The 16504-nt window shown below is 63.0% G+C and overlaps 1 protein-coding gene across 1 annotated transcript; it reads left to right on the top strand.

Moving 5' to 3' along the window:
* The first annotated feature begins 1051 nt into the window (after positions 1-1051).
* On the top strand, positions 1052-15238 carry FURIN (furin, paired basic amino acid cleaving enzyme). The gene is made up of 16 exons (XM_084213871.1): positions 1052-1284; positions 3197-3581; positions 7275-7373; positions 7994-8089; positions 8619-8747; positions 8983-9059; positions 9409-9497; positions 9600-9772; positions 10621-10833; positions 10924-11024; positions 11140-11243; positions 11440-11557; positions 12467-12646; positions 12733-12857; positions 13272-13388; positions 13464-15238. The coding sequence occupies exons 2-16, from the start codon at positions 3402-3404 to the stop codon at positions 14030-14032; spliced, it is 2370 nt and encodes a 789-aa protein (XP_084069997.1). The 5' UTR covers positions 1052-1284; positions 3197-3401; the 3' UTR covers positions 14033-15238.
* The last annotated feature ends 1266 nt before the right edge of the window (positions 15239-16504 follow it).

The raw sequence follows: 16504 nt of genomic DNA, 5'->3' as shown, positions 1-16504 counted from the left end.
TGGTGCAGCACTTGGGGCTGGTTGCAGGGTCGGCCCAGCCTGAATACCTGCAGCCAGGGTGCTGCCCTGCAGAACTAACCCAGTTCAGCACAGCAGCCTGCCCTGTGCTAGATTTTCTGGGCTGTTCTCAGCATCTCGGTTACCAAGGTGACTGTTTCCTGTGCGATTGCTTATGCTTCACAATCTCGATTATGGTATCTGAGTGACTTCCTTTTCTCTGTAAAGAGCACTAGGACCTGCCCCTGTCCCGGGCTGCCAGACTCATCGCAGGTGTGGAGGATTCAGGTCAGTTTGGGTTCAGGTCACTTTGGGTTCTGCTGCATTTGTGTTGCTAATGACATGGTCCCGTGCCCACTGTGGGTTGTTCTTTACAAATGACTGAAGCTGTGTTTCACTTCTCACCTTTTCTCCTTGGTGGAAGTCTCTCTCTTGAAACGGGGCTGATAGATTTTCCTTGTGTTGTTCCTTACCAGACAGTTTCTCTGCCAGGCTGCTGCACACCGACCTGGGGTGGCAGCCCCACGATATGGACCTCATGGGAAGTGCAATTCCCGCAGCCTGGTTGGGGAGCTCTCTACTCTGGGGTCTGCCAGGGCTGGAACAGGCTAATCCGGCGGCGCTCATGTCCTGCCAGACCCATGTCACAGCATAACACACCACTTGCTGCACCAGGTGGGAGACTGGGCATCTTCTGCTCTTCACTGTAGGCATCCTTACACCCCCGGTCACTGCCGCGGGCCCGTGGCGGGGGCTCACGGCTCTCACAGCGCAGATCCGGGTTTCCTGCCTGGGCTGGCATAAGGTACCCCCCGGGTGGCAAGGACAGCCCCATGCTCGGCTGCGAGAGGCCGCGCAGAGCCCTGGGCCATGCCCGGTACTGGCGACGGGGAACGGCCCCGATGCTGGCGGTGCCCCTGGCGGGCGGCGCGGAGGGGTTGCCGGGGGTCCGTGCCGGACCCGGCGATGCAGCACGGGACGGAGGGGCGGGCGGCGGTGACGGCATCCGGCGGCGCCCGGCAGAGCGGCGGCCGGGCCGGGCCGGGCCGGGCCGTGCCGAGCCGAGGGAGCTGCGCGGGGCCGGTGGCTCGGCCGTCGGGGCGGGGCCGGGCGGCGCTGACAGCTGCGCGGCGTAAACAAGCGGCCCCGCCGGCCGCCCCGGCCGCCCCTGCCTGGGCCGGGCCCGGCTCCGGGGCGGGCGCTCCGGGCGCCCCGCGGCGTGACGCGGCGCCGCCGACAGACGGGCCCGGCTGCCGACGGGACGGAGCGGAGCGGGCAGGCCGCGCGGTAAGGACGCGGGACCGGCATCGGCCTGGGGTGGCTCGACCGGGTGGCGACCGCGGTTTGACAGCTGGGGCGGCCCTGCCGGACGGGACGCGGGCGGCGGACGGGCTGGGGCCGGGGCGACCGGCGTAGCTGCAGCCGCTGGGCAGCCCCAGGCTTAGGGCGCTGCCGGCGGGGATGTGCGGGCCCGGCGGTCCCCGGGAGCGAGCGGGCGGCCGGGAGGCCGCTCTCGGAGCTGCGGCGGGGGCAGCCGGAACCGCCGCTGCGGGAAAGCGAGGGGTAGCCAGGCCGCGTCCCGCCCCGGCCGCAGCCCGGCTGCCGCCGTCCGGAGATCCGCCGCTGGAGCCGCCCCGTGCCTGCAGGCCCGGGCCCGCCGCTCAGCCCGGGGCCGCTGGGTTGCTCCTGTGCGGGGCTGGGTCCTTGGGCAGCGAGAAAGGCCCGGGCCGCGGTGCGGAGCCGGGAGCGCGGCTCCGGGCTGGGTGCGGCGGCCGGGCCGTCCCAGCACGCGGTGCTTCGCTGGCGACGGGTCCGGCGGGAAGGCGCCGCGGGATCCGGGCTCTCCCCCGGCGGCCAGACTGTCCCCACGTGCAGCGGTCACCGCCGGAGTGGGACGGCTGCTGGCGCCGGGACCAACGAGCTGGGGAAATAGCCCGGCGTGGGGGCCAGGTGTTGGCACGTACGCTGGTAGACCACGGCAGATAGTTTTCCATTGTGCCCTACTGTGCTGAGGGCCTTGACAGTCTGGCACCCGGGGCTGCCGTGCAGCCTCCGGCGGGTGCTCGGCCGCTCTGGGCGCTTTGTTGGCGCGGTCCGGCCCGGGGCTGGCCGAGGTGCGGTCGCTGATGGGGAAACCCTGCTGTGCCAGAGTGGCTGCCCTGTCTGTGCCCTAACCTCTGGCGGAGTCTCCGGCGGCTGCTCGGAGCTCTCTCCTCTGGCATTGCCGCAGGCTGCTAGCTCGCTGTAGCCACTTTTGGACGGGGGGGGGGGGATGTGGCTCCTCTGGGCACTGCCGGCTCTCACTTTTCCAGCTGTCTCTGAAGCACGATCAGATATTCCAGGGTCCCTCTGGAGCTCCGGGTATGCAGCTCACCCTGGTACAATCATGTCATGGGCTCCCTTACACTGGGTGGGTCATTCTTTGCTCTTTCCCTACAAGTTCTTGCGTTTGCCGTCCCACAAAGTGTGAGCTGTTCCTGGGCATCCCTGGGTTCGTGCTGGAGGTGACGGTGCGCCCCTTTTCCTGGTCCTGGTTCCACCGGGTTGCGGGGATGAGTCACACCGGTGTCACCATGTTGTGCTCCAGAGGAAGGGCAGAGCTGAGCTGCTGCTGGTGACAGGCAGCACAGCGCTTGCCATGGCTGCCAGGCACTGCCTGGTCAATGGCTGTGGAGATGAGAGCCTGCAGGTTTGCTAGAGACCAGGAGCTGCCTTTGACTTTTCTCCTTCCATTCTCTCATTTTGCTGGGATTCCTCGCACAGCACCTGAGGACATCTCCTTTGGTCTCCCCTTGGGACTGGAGAGGCAGGCCTTCCATCTCAGTTGCTCCCACCTCTGTACCCAGATAGTGCCATCCCAGTTGGAGCAGGGGTAGTGGCAGCAGGAGGCACAGCAGCCTCTCTTGCTTTGCCTCTCCCCTCCTTTGGTGCCCTCCTCTCCTCCTGGTAAATTCTCTCTGTTTATAAGCAAACATTGGGTAATAGGCAAGGTAAACAGCACCTCCAGGCAGGAGCAGACATGTGGGCACACGGCCAAGCCAGGCGGCTCCTCGGCTGTCAGTGTGCCATGGGGGGCCGCAGGTGCTGTGCGCCAGGCCCCCTTGCCCAGGGGCTGACCTGCGTCCCAGCGTGGTGCAGCCTGCCCTCCTGAGGTCTGAGGAAGGGTGCCCTGGGCATGACCTCTGTCCTGTCTCTGCAGATCGTGCTTCTGTCCTGGATGGTTTGTTCCTGTGCTTCTGTGGGCTTGGCCCCATGTGGGCTTGGACTGAGCTGGGACCAGTAGGGCAGAGAGGCCGGTGTGCCTCGGAGTGCTGACGCTGGGAGGCTGCTGGACCTGCTTCTGCCAGGACCCTCCTGCTCCTGGGACCCTCCTGCTCCCCAGCTCGAGGAACCCCGATACTCTGATGGATCTGAGGCCCTACTCGCTGCTGTTGCTCTGGACTCTGGTGGTTGCCCTCACTCTCCTGGACCAGGAGGTGCTGGCCCAGCATATTTACACCAACACCTGGGCTGTGCTCGTCCCTGCGGGACCCCAGGAGGCTGACAGGCTGGCCAGGAAGCATGGATTCCTCAACCTAGGCCCGGTAAGTCTCCTGCTTCCCTCTTCTCACTGAACTAGTGTTCCCTGACATGGTCTGGGCAGGTACTGAGCTTAGTCCCAGAGCTGGCTTGGGGCCTGCTCTTTTTGGCAGCAGAGCAGCAGGGCCACTGTGTTTGTGCCTGTTTATTGTGGCCTTCCAGCATCTGCTGCCTTGACTCCATGGTGGCAATTACCTGTATGGAGCCAGGGTCTCCCCCTGTCACTGGGACCGCCTGGTGACCTGGTGTGGCACGCTGCCTGCTGGATGGGGAAGGAGGAAAAGCCCATCCTAGCGTGAGGAGCTGGACTGGAGGTGCTGTGTGATGATGGGTGGGGAAGGCTTCCAGATTCCACTGTTGCTCCCCACAGCAAGCTGCCCAGTGCAGCATGGCCTTGGTTCTGTGGGGCAGCAGCAGTGCCTGTGAGCTATCCCCAGAGGGGGTGGGACAGCAGCTGTGTATTCTTACCCCTGAACTGTCCTTGGCAGAAGGTGTGTCAGCAGGTTCCCCAACTCTCAGCTTTCCCTGATGTCAGCCAGCGACCAGGCTGTGTGCGTGGCTGTGCTGGGAGTGAGCTGTTTCTCCAGGAAGGAAGTGCAGGGTGAAATCCCAGAGGAAATTGCACAACTGGTGGCTGTGGTGTCAGGACCTCGCTGTGAGCAGCTGCTGGGAGCAGTGGGAAGGTGGCTGCTGCAGGAGCCAGTGGGACCTTGTCCTGCCACCCAAAAGGAGCCCTGCATGGGCACTGGGTACTCTGGGCCCTCTGGGACTTGTGTCATAGAACTGTAGAACTGTGGGGGTTGTGGCTAGACCCCAGTGAGGCTGTCCCTGCTGGATGAGCCATGGCATTGCCTTAGGCAGCTGCTGCCAGTGTGGAAGTGGCTCAGAGGGAAAGAACTTGTCAGGCCAAGGCAGCTGCACAGGGGACTGGGAAAGTGGCATGTCCCACCAGCCTGGATCTCTGATGAGACTCCTTGGAGTTGGGATGGGAGTGAGGTACCATTAGCCTGCTCCTGTCAGTGCTCCCCATCATGCTGTGATGCCTGGCTGCGAGGGCCAAGGGGCACTGGTTCTGTGGCTTCATCTCCACAATGCAAGGCCTTGTAGTTTAGTTGAGAGCCCAGGCCTGTCATGAGTTCCATCCCTGTGAGCCACAGAGGCTCTGTGCCAGCTCTGCCCTTGTCTTCTCCCCGCACCGTGGTTCTGTGCCTGGAGGCTGGCACCTCTTCCTTCTTCCTGGCTCCCCATCTCCTCACAGCAGTGAGCCTGCCCTTGCAAGCAGAGCCCCACATGCTGCAGCAGCCCAGGCTGTAGCAGGAGCTTCTGGTCTGGGCATGTTTTCTCCCGTTCTGGAGCCTGTCCCACTGTCTGCGTTGTGGGACGAGGTTTGCTGGCCAGGGCTTTGCAAACGGGTCGTGGTGGTCCAGTGGGAAGAGCGTGGCTGGAAAGAGCCTGAGGCTCTCCCTTACAGGTTTCTGGACTGCTGCTCCTGGGGCTGTGTGCCCCTGGGACAGGATAGGCAGCCAGGCTGGGAGTGGGGGGACTGGGTGCATCTGGCAGTGCCCTAGTAAGAGGGCCCCAGTGTCCTTATCTGAGAGGATCCTGGCCTCAGCCTGGGGTCTGGACACTGTTCCCAAAGCTGTGCTGTCCTGTCATACCTGTGGCCATGCTGCTGCCTATGGAATGGGAGCTAGTAGCACCTTGGGCAGAAGACCCATGACTGGCTCTAGTGGCCTTGGGGAGGACTTGAGGAGGACACAGGGGACAGGGGGGGGTTGTGGGTCAGAGGTGGGGGCTGGATGTGGCAGTGAGGTGGGTGTGTAGGGGTTTGCACTGCTGGGATTGTGCAGAGAAGGGGGCACAGGCATTGCCCCCCACTGCTGGGATTGGGGTCACTGGGGAATGACGCTGATGGTGCCATCCCTGGGCTGTGCTGACAGGACAGTGCCATCCTGGGAGGGGGTGGTCCTGTCTCCCACACCACTGGGCTGCAGGTCCAGCATGTTGCTCCACTCCAGGGGCTGTGGTCACGCATACAGGCAGCCTTCTAGCCCTGTGGCTGGCTAGGGTAGTTGTGAGCTGTGGCCAGGGGTCAGGCAGCAGCACTGAACTGGCACCAGGGACACATGGTACTGGGGGGTGGCTTTGTCCTTGCTGAGGACAGGGACAGTGGAGATTAGGGTGGAAGTGTGTGGGCTGGCGAGCTCCTTGCTGCCACCACAGTGTCAGTGCAGACCTAATCCAGGTGGATGACCAGTCAGAGCTGCTATCTGTGTGCAGGAACACTCTGGAGGGGTGAGGGATGCTGAGGGAGGGCAACCAGCCTGCAGCTTGCATTCCCCCATCAGCCCTATGCAGAGGCTTTGTACCTTGACACCTCCTCAAGGGCTCTGAACTGACAGTCATCCTGGGGAACATGGTGTGCCAGAGGAACGATCCAGGCTTTGGGATCAAGTGTGTACCTGGGAGAGTTGACTGCTGCCCTGGGCCTGAGTGTGCTCACCGGGGTGCACCTTGCTTGGCCCAGTCTGTCCAAATTGGCAGCACATCTGCAGAGCTCTAGTAAGCTGGGGAGGTTTGTTAGCCCCAAACAGACTGTTTTGGGGCAACGTGAGATGAGATGGAGGAGGGTGAGATGTCTTCATGTTCCTACAGCCCTTGCAGACCAGCCCCTCCAGCTCTGGCACAGCCTGGGCAGCTGGATCCTGCCTGTGGCTGCTGCCTGGGCTTTGTGACTCACAGGGGGCTGTGTGCATGCTTGTCCCCTTCTCCCCAGTTAGGGCAGGCTGCTGGGCTGGGAGGCCCTGGGCGGCCGGGGTGGGGCCACTGTGTCTGTCAGCCCCAGGATGTGCGAGAGGGGACACGGAAATGACAGCACTGGAGAGGGTTTGGGGTTTAAAAATAACCATCTGGGCGGCAGAATGGCCTCCTGGCCCCACCAGCTGTCCTGGATTCCCGTCCTGCCCCAGCTGGGCTCTGCTGGAGTGTCAGTCTGGCTGTCCCCACATGGGAGTGGAGCTGGGGTGAGGACAGCACGGCTGCTTGGCAATGGGAGTTGGACCCTGCTGGGGTTGGGTGCCTGCATGCCCCCTGCTCTGCCCCACTGAAACTGGCAGTGCCTCAGGTACAGGCTGGCACTGGGTGGATGTTCCAGTGGGGCACCTGGGGAGAAGCCAGCAGCCTGTCCAGAGGTGCAGAGGCTGGTGCAGACCCTGCCCTGGCTAGGATCACCTGGAGTGTGGGGCCTGGAGCCACTAGGACCTTCTTCCAGGAGGAGCTGGGTAGCACTGGGAGAGAAACAGTGGGTTTGTCTTCTGAGTCTGGTGTCTCTACAGGCTGACTTTGAAAGGCCTGTCCCTCTCTGCCACTGCTTGCCTGGGGCCTTCCTGCTGGGACAGCAGGTTTTTTTGGACAATGTTAGACTTGCTGCCATGTGGTAACCTGCAGGAGGGTGAGGTGCACACACAGCAACAGCATTTCTGCTACTCCAGGGTCTTCCCAGCTGCCTTGTCACCAGCTGCCACAGCTTCTCACAGGCGGTCCCGCCCAGAGTACCAGACATAATACAAGGCAGTCTGGAGTGGGGGCCCAGCCTGTGCATGGCAGCCCTGGAGGTCAGGATTGCAGACATGGGATGTAGACAGTCAGGGAGACCAGGCTGTCAGGGCTGTCCCACGAGCAGCATTTCTGTGTTGCAGATCTTTGGTGACTATTACCACTTTCGGCACCGCGGCGTGGCGAAGCGTTCCCTGTCACCCCACCAGCCCTGGCACAGCCGCCTGGCCAGGGAACCCCAGGTACGAGCGAGGAGGGCCTGACTTTGGTCCCCACACTCCACAAAGGCATGTGAGCCAGTGCTGGGCACAAGACAGGGCTGAGCTGCCTTCACTATTCCTTGGCAGAGGTGGGTGGGAGCCCACCGCACGTCTAGCAAGGGCAGGGGGTTGGTGGAGCTTCAGTGGCCTGTGGGTTGTGGCAATCCCAGGGCCCAGGAGAGCCTCTGTCCCCAGGAGAGCTCTGTGTACTTTTATGCAGGACAAGGTGTGTGGGGCAATAAACAGATCCCAGAGCAGTGGTGTGTGGGGGCTGCTGTTTTCCCCACCCTCTGGCTTCAGCCCAGGCCCTGGAAGGCGTGTGGTGTGGCGTGGCAGCTCTTGGCAGCCCGTGTCTCAGCAGAGCTTGGCGCTCTGACCGTCCTGCTCCACTGGAGCACAGCCTTTGCAGGGCACAGCCAGGAGGGGGGCCTGGAGGGGCGGACTCGGGGTGGCAGTAGCTCTGACAGGTCCAATACTCTGCCGGGCCAGAGCTGACTGTGAGCTTCCTGGGGAGAGCCCCTCCAGGCAGGCTGAGGGCTGGGGTCATGAGGAGCTTGTGGCATGAGGGGTTGGCAGGGACCCCACACCTTCTCTGCCCTCAGGTGCAGTGGCTGGAGCAGCAGGTGGCAAAGCGCAGGACCAAGCGAGACGTGTTCATGGAGCCCACGGACCCCAAGTTCCCGCAGCAGTGGTACCTGGTGAGTGTCGGGTGAGAAGGGGGCCTGTGCTCATGATTGTGGCTGCGAGCTTGGGGACACAGGTATGGCAGCCTAGGAACTGCTGTCCGGCAGGAAGGAGGGGGAGGAGCAGGGGCAAAGCCTGGGGCAGCCGCCCAGTGCTGTGTTATGGGAACACCCCAGGGAGGAGGCTCTGCTCCCAGAGCTCTGGCTCCTGGCTGGAGTGCTGGGAGGGCGGGTGGGGGGCCCAGGGCTGGACTAGGAGGTACAGCCTTTTGCCCAGCCCAGGAGTGGGTCCCTGCATCTGCCTGCTTCCTGGAGCTTGGGCGCAATCCTGATCTCTGCAAAGGGTGGGACTTAAGCACATGCTGGGGCTCAGTCTTGCTTTCAGAGCAGCCCTTCTCATCTAGTTGTGCCCAACCTGTGCCCAGGTCCCTGGGGTTCCTTGTCACAACTCACAGAAGAGCAGGGTGAGAGCTGGGTGGGTTTTGGGCACATCACAGTGGCTATGGCGGGGTGCATCTCCTAGTGCCAAGGCTTCTCTTGGCAGTACAACACAAACCAGCGGGACCTGAATGTGCGTCAGGCCTGGGAACAGGGATACACGGGCAAGGGCATCGTGGTGTCCATCCTGGATGATGGCATTGAGAAGAACCACCCTGACCTGGAGGCCAACTATGTGAGTTTGGGTGATGATGTGGGGTGGACTGCCGTGGGGGCTGGTCTGGGAAGCTGTGTCCATGCAGGGCAGCCCCAGAGCTGTGAGGTACAGGGCTGGTGCCTACCATGGTGGGACATGGAGATGGGATTGGAGCCTGCCCACCCTGCTCAGCTCAGCGCTATGCCATGGAGTAAGGGCATTGGGGCTTGGTGGCTGAGGTAGACTGTCTCCAAGTGTCCAATTTGTCTTCCAGGACCCAGGGGCAAGTTTTGATGTCAATGACCAGGACCCAGACCCGCAGCCCCGCTACACGCAGATGAATGACAACAGGTGAGGCAGGAGGGAGGGGTGAAGACACAGAGCCCAAGTGTGGCAGGTACTTGGTGCAGTGCCACCCCACATGGGCGGCTGGAAGCTGTGAGGCTGGTGGCATACTTCTGCCCCATGGGGAACCCTTCACCTCCCTTAGTGACGTGAGCAGCATCCTTTTTCTGTCCAGAGCCAGTGTGGGCTGTTCAGTGCCTTGGCTCTGGAGCAGGAGCGCAGGTGGAGGAGCCTTCCTTCACTGGCTACCTGGTTCGAGGGGGCAGGAGGCAGCCTGGGCAGGGGTTGCAGCCCGCACTGACTCCTGCGCTCCTCACACCCTGTGTGAGCATGCTTCGTCCTGCTTCGGTTGCAGACATGGCACGCGTTGTGCTGGGGAAGTGGCTGCCGTGGCAAACAACGGGATCTGTGGAGTTGGTGTGGCATACAACGCCAGGATCGGAGGTGGGTCACCCTGCGCCGAGAATCCCCTGTTGGGGATTCTCAGCAGCTTTGGGGGCTCTCTGCCCTGGCCGGTCACTGCTGACCTTTGCTTCCTGGCCCTAGGAGTGCGCATGCTGGATGGGGAGGTGACCGATGCTGTGGAGGCCCATTCCCTGGGTCTCAACCCCAACCACATCCACATCTACAGTGCCAGCTGGGGCCCTGAGGACGACGGCAAGACTGTGGATGGCCCGGCCCGTCTGGCAGAGGAGGCTTTCTTCCGTGGGGTCAGCCAGGTGAGAAGGAGGGTTTGCTGGAGGAGCACGGCCTTATGCCTGCCCTCCTCCCTTCCCTTTGCCTGCCCTGGATGTTGCCCTGGCCCTCCCGGGATGAGCCATCTTCCAGCCCATGTCTAGGATCAGGCTCTGTTAGTTTTTCTTGTTCTTCCTGTGTGATGGCTCTGAGTCAGGACTCCTCCCATGTGGTGTTATCTCATGGCTGTGAGGGCTCCTGTGTGGGATGCTCTCGCCCTGCTCTCCCAAGCCCTCTCCTGGTTCTTTTGTGGTTTTCTGCCAGCTGCTCACCCTCACTTCCTCCACCTGTCGTCCCCCACTGTCCCTTTGTGCTGTCAGTGTTGCCCCCCCTGGGGAGCTGTCATGTTCTGCCCAGGATTCTTTACAGAGAGATGCATGTGGTGCCATGCTCACTCTGTCACGTCCTCTGTGAGGGTAGCTGCCACATTTGGGTGCCAAGACATGACCAGGACTGTGCTGTGGGGTCCCGCAGCTCTGCCAGGCACTGCAATCCCATGCAGACAGAGTCAGGCCAGGTGACTTCTGAGCAGAAAAAGACTTGGACTCCCGGAAGTCTCACATTGTCTGGGCCTCGGGCTGCCTGGTGTGTCACACATGGGACAGCCTGGAGTCTCTGCCAAGGTGCTGGGCACCCTCCATAGGCACAGTGGTGGTGAGGGCACCCAGGTTGGTGGGCTGTGACTGGGCTGTCATGCTGTCCCCGTGTCCCAGCTGCATTTGCTCTGTCTGTTCGACTCAGGCTGGCGCCACCCACTTGTCCCCAGCACCAGCCTGGGGTTTCCTGTGTGTGGCAGTGTTGGTGCTTGCCCTCACCCTGCCTCTGTTGCTAGGGCCGAGGCGGGCTGGGCTCCATCTTCGTCTGGGCGTCTGGGAATGGGGGCCGTGAGCATGACAGCTGCAACTGTGACGGTTACACCAACAGCATCTACACGCTGTCCATCAGCAGCACCACCCAGTACGGCAACGTGCCCTGGTACAGCGAGGCCTGCTCCTCCACCCTCGCCACCACCTACAGCAGTGGCAACCAGAATGAGAAGCAGATTGTGAGTAGGGGCTGCTGCTGTCCGCAGGCCAGGGGCTCGGGGGGTGGGATGTGCCTGCAGCATTTCCTGCCCTGGCCCTCCTCCTCGCAGGTGACGACTGACCTCAGACAGAAGTGCACCGAGCTGCACACTGGGACGTCGGCCTCAGCACCCCTGGCCGCCGGCATCATCGCCCTCGCCCTGGAAGCCAAGTAAGGGATGGCCGGGGGTGGCTGTGCCAGCTCCATGCAGCAGTGGCACCTGGATGTGGGCCTGCCTGGGGCCAGCAGGAGCTAGCACTGACCCGAGCTCCATGTCTCCCTGTAGCAAGAACCTGACGTGGAGGGACATGCAGCACCTGGTGGTGCAGACCTCGAAGCCAGCTCACCTGAATGCCAATGACTGGGTCACCAACGGCGTTGGCCGCAAAGGTACCGGGGTGCTGAGATGGGAGTAGGGTCTCCCAGTCCCACATGTACCACTGGCCTTGGGGTGCTGAGGCACAGTGCCCTGGCAGCCCTGTGGAATGAAGGAGGCAGGAGGGCCCAGTGAGCATGCAGCATGGCCAGGCAAACATCCCTCACTGGGTACCCCCAGGAGCAGTGCTGACCCCCTCTTTGTCCACAGTCAGCCACTCGTATGGCTACGGCCTACTGGATGCCGGGGCCATGGTGAGCCTGGCCAAGAACTGGACTACGGTGGGACCTCAGAGGAAGTGTGTCATTGACATCCTTGCAGAGCCCAGGTATGGGCTGGTGAGCCCAGGAGAGGATCACTCAGCTTCTGTTCTGCCCAGGAGCTTGAAGCCTCTGGGCCCAGAGCAGGGAGTGGGGAGAATCTCAGAGACTGAACTGCTGCTGAGACCCTTGGAGCATCCTCCTGCAAGAGCCTGGGAAGAGCTGGGAAAGGCACCTCCAGCCATCCAGCTCTGACGTCGCTGATGAGCCTCCCCGCTGTGGGGCTGGGCCAGTCAGTGTGGGCAGGCTGGGGCGCTGCGGTTGGGGTGCAGCCAGCACGAGTCATCCTGGACAGAGGGGCTTTTCAGGGGGCAGACAGAAGCTCCTTTGACTCCTGCTTGGCTGCTGCTGCCACAGTGCAGCATGTGCAGTCTTGCCTGTGGACAGGGCATTCCCTAGGGGCTCCTGGGTGGGGGGATCATGTTCCTGTGCGTGAAGGGAGCTAGGGCTGGGCCTGCCCTGGGGAGCCAGCCCTGTGTGGATACAGCAGGCACATCCTGTGCTGGCACCAGGGCCGGCATCGTGGGGGGAGTGGCCAGAGGCCAGCAGCAGGATGGGGACGGCTCTGCCCATCCCATCCCTGGCTGGGCCGTGCAGGGTGTAGCTGGCCTGTGGTGTGTGAATAAAGGGCCTATTCAGGGCTCGTGTGCAGCGCGCCTGGGGAGGCAGCACCCGGCAGCGCAGTTCCCGCCCCTCATGCCCAAGAGCTGGGGCACCCCTTCTCCTGCCTGCACCTGTCTGGGGATGGTACAGTGGTACAGTGGTGGTGCCACTCGACCCACTGCGGATTTGATTCCTGCTCTAGCTGTCCTGGTGCCCAGTCCCCAGGACAGCTGCAGAGCCCCACAGCAAGGAATGGGGGCTTGGGCATGTCCCCCTAGTCTGGGACTGGCCTCACACTTGCCTCTCCTCGGCAGGGACATTGGGAAGCGTCTCGAGGTCCGGCGGAAGGTGGATGCCTGCCTGGGGAAAGCCAACTACATCAGCCGGCTGGAGCACGCGCAGGCCAGGCTGACGCTGTCCTACAACCGCCGGGGGGACCTGGCCATCCACCTGGTCAGCCCCATGGGCACCCGCTCCACCCTGCTGGCTGCCAGGTACGTGCTGGGCTCTGGGGCGCCCCACACTGGCCCCTGGTGAGTCTGGCATGTGTTGACAGCCACATCTTGCCTCCGTTGCTCAGGCCCCACGACTTCTCAGCCGATGGCTTCAATGACTGGGCCTTCATGACAACGCACTCGTGGGATGAGGACCCCTCCGGGGAGTGGGTGCTGGAGATTGAGAACACCAGTGATGCCAAGAACTATGGTAGGAGAGAGCTTCCCCATCCACTGCCTCCCTCCAAGTCTGGGATGTGAGTGTGTAGTCACCGAGCTTCCCCCCATGCCCCTGCTCCTCAGCTGTGGGGCCAGTGACATCTTGGATGTTTTGGGTGATGTGGCTGGGGAGGGGCTGGACTTGGGCATGTGGGATGGTGCTGCAGCCCCTCTGGCACAGTCCAGGCAGAAGCAGACCCCATACCAGCTCACCTGACCCCCTGCCCCTTGGGAGTCCTGTGCAGGGTTACGGCCCCACAAGAGACACTCTCCCAGGTGGTGGGCACAACCCTGCTGTGCCCTGGCAGCCAGGATGGGGGACCAGTGTGAACCCCCTCCCGGTGCCTGTCATGGGCACAAGCAGTCTTGTGGGCACCTCTGTGGTCCTCACCCTGCGTTGTTGCAGGCACGCTTACCAAGTTCACACTTGTGCTGTATGGGACGGCCACCGACTCCCCCAGCCTCTCCAACCAGCTGGAGAGCAGTGGCTGCAAGACCCTGACCCCCAGCCAGACCTGTGTGGGTGAGTATGGGGACAGCAGTGAGGGAATGCGGGTTCAGGCAGCCCCCAGCCCAGCTGACCCTGCCTGTCCCACAGTCTGCGAGGAGGGGTACTACCTGCACCAGAAGAGCTGCCTGAAGCGCTGCCCTCCCGGCTTTGCACCCGGAGTCCAGAGCACACACTACAACCTGGAGAACAGCGTGGAGCCCATTGCACCCCACCTCTGCCTGCCCTGCCACCCCTCCTGTGCCACCTGTGCGGGACCTGGCCCCAACCAGTGCCTCACCTGTCCTGCGCACTCCCACTTCAGCAGCCTGGACCTCTCCTGCTCCCACCAGACACAGAGCAGTCGTGCGTCCCCTGCCCTGGCAGACGGTGAAGGACCAGCTGAGGCCCCCCCTCCGGTCAACTTACCTGTCCTCATTGCCAGCCTCAGCTGCATCCTCATTGTCATCATCTTTGTCACCATCTTCTTGGTGCTGCAAGCACGCTCAGGCTTCAGCCTGCGGGGTGTGAAGGTGTATGCCCTGGACAGCGGGATCATCTCCTACAGGGGCCTTCCCTCCGACATCTGGCAGGAGGAGGGTCCCTCTGAGTCGGACGGTGAGGATTATGAGGCCCACAGCGAGAGGACTGCCTTCATCAGAGACCAAAGTGCCCTTTGATGAGCCCTCCTGCCCCTCCCTCCTCCCTGCCCAGCACCGCAGGCCTGGGGCAGGTGAGGCTGAGGGGCCCTGGACTCTGCCCCGTCCCCTTCCTGCACTGCAGCAGCCCGGGGCTCCCACCCACCGGCACCATCCCCAGTCTGGGTGGCCAGGCATGGTCCTGCAGGCACCATCCCCAGCACAGCACCGTCCCAGTCTTGCACCATCTCTCCTGGCCCTGCGTCCATCCTGTGCCCCATGCCGGGGTGTTTGGTGGCAGTGGGGCCCGATGCTTCCTGGCCCTGCCCTGGCAGCAGTGTCTCCCATGCTGGGTGTATGGCTGCTACTTGGAGTCTGGTGAGTTCTCCAGGATGGGCAGCGTGTGAAATCCCTGGATTGCCATGGCTCAAGGTGGGCTGGCTGTGGCAGGGCTAAGCCCAGGCTGTGTCACGGCATCCCCCTGCCCCTCCCACCCTCAGCCTGTGCAGAGCTGTGTCCCAGGCTCAGTTCATTGTGTCCCAGCTCCCTGCCACCTCTCCTGGGCCTGTCTGCTTCCACTCGTGCCCTTCGACAGCAATAATGGCCAGGCCTCAGCTGCTGCTGTCCACTGCCTGCCCATCCCACCGCCGCTGCCTGCAGCGGGTAGGAGCCCTGGCACCGGGGAGCATCAGGCTGGGCACCGCCCGACCCTGTGCCCATGGCACAGCCCACAGCCTGGGCAGGGACCCCTCGCACAGTCCCTGCTTTGGGGGGCTGCCTTGGGCCCCTTGTGTTCTGCCCCTGGGGAGGGCTGTAGGTGCTGCTGGCTGGGACTGTCAGGTAGCGCCAGTGCCAGCACTGCCCCAACTCTGCCTGCGTCCTGCCTGTGCTGGGCAGTGCCCAGCATTCCTGCAGCCCTAGCCCCCCAACGTGCCTTGCCCCCACTTGGTGACAATCTGTTCTGCTCCCCGCTGGAGCCCTTCCCCTTGCTGCCCCTTCCCCGTGGGCTGGGGGCCAGTGCCACGCGCCCCTTTGCCGTCCGCCGCCGCACACCGGGGCCAGCCGTGGATGGAGCCGCTGGCCAGGGGCCACAGGACTATTTTTCTATAACAACTTTTTGGTGCACAGTAATTTTTTCTTGTAATTTAATCAGCCGGGAGCTGCCTCCTGAGCCTGTTTTTAATTTAATGGATGTGGATATAATGCTAGAGAGACTGAGTTATTAAATGTTCAGAACTATGCAAACCAGCTCCGCTGCCTGTGCTCTGTATGCCATGGGTGCCCGGCTGGGGCAGTGGCCTGGCCGTGGAGACTGTGGGCATCAGGGGCACCCAGGTCTGCTCTGCAGGTGCAGGGGGTGGGCTGGGGCCCTGCCCAGACCTTTCCCCAGGGCCAGGGACTGCCCGTCCCTGGCTGTGGGCAGTAGCCAGTGCTGGGCAGGAGCTGCAGTGGGGACAGGTAGGGGATGTTCCTCACCTGAGCGAGGGGAAACAGCTGCTTATGGGGATGTGCACCGAGGGCAGTTACTCAGAAACGGGCTGCATGGGGGCGTGTGTGTGCGTGTGAAAAGCCTGGGGACTTAGCACCCCTTTCCCACTGCACGAGGCTGCGTCCCTTCACTACAGCCTGGGGCCCGGCTGCAGCCCCTGCGACTAGCAACACCCTGGTGCAGGAATACCCTGGCTGGACCTGGGACCCACTCGTGCTGTGGCCAAGCTGCAGACACAGCCCACCCCAGCCTCACCGAGCCCCACAAAAGAGCCTGTTGTGGCTGCGCTCTATCACAGAGGCAGCTCCTCTCTGCGGCGTCCCTCGGCCTCGCTGTGCCTGGGGCCGCAGCGGCTTCCTGTGGTCAGGAGCGAGGTCCCCGCGGATGCACAGACTGCAGCGCGCTCACCCGGCTCTTCCTCTTCTCCTGAGGCGGGGCTGGGGCCGGGCGGCAATCTGCCTTCCGAAGGGAGCTGTTGCCCTTGTGGTCAGACGCAGGGCCGCCCAGCCCAGACCGCCCAGGAGCAGCCTGGCCAGGCGGGGAGGGGAGCCACGCTGCCAGGGGGATGCTGAGGGGATGGTGGTGGTGGGAGAAGCAGTACGGTGGCAGCCCTTCCTTGGAGCTGTTCCAGGATGCGGCCACCTCACATTGCTCCACTATAGGAAGGCGAGTCAGCAAAGCTCCTGACTTCCTCTAAAAGTGGAATCGGCCCGGCAGTGTCCTGCAGGTGACATTGAAACCCCTCTGGCGCCAGAGCCTCCTTGCAAGTCACAGGAGAGAGCTCAGGCCCAAACACCCAGGCGGTCACTAGGCTGAGCTGAGTGGAGCTGACCTGGGCTGTGCCACCGGGCAGTGGCAGTGGTGGAGGCAGCTGCCAGGGCTGAGCAGCACCGCAGTGGCACCAGGGAAGCCGTTTGAAGGGAAGGTGCCCAGTGTGGTCATGACTATGTGGATGCAGGCTGGCAGCAAGGGCTGGGGCATGGCATTCTGTGTGTCCATCAGTGGGTGCTCTGTCCTGCAGCCTT

This window comes from Fringilla coelebs, assembly GCF_963513975.1.
Source record: "Fringilla coelebs genome assembly, chromosome: 12".
Lineage (NCBI taxonomy): Eukaryota > Metazoa > Chordata > Aves > Passeriformes > Fringillidae > Fringilla > Fringilla coelebs.
Note: the sequence above shows the minus strand (reverse complement) of the source record. Positions and strands in the feature narration are given on the sequence as shown.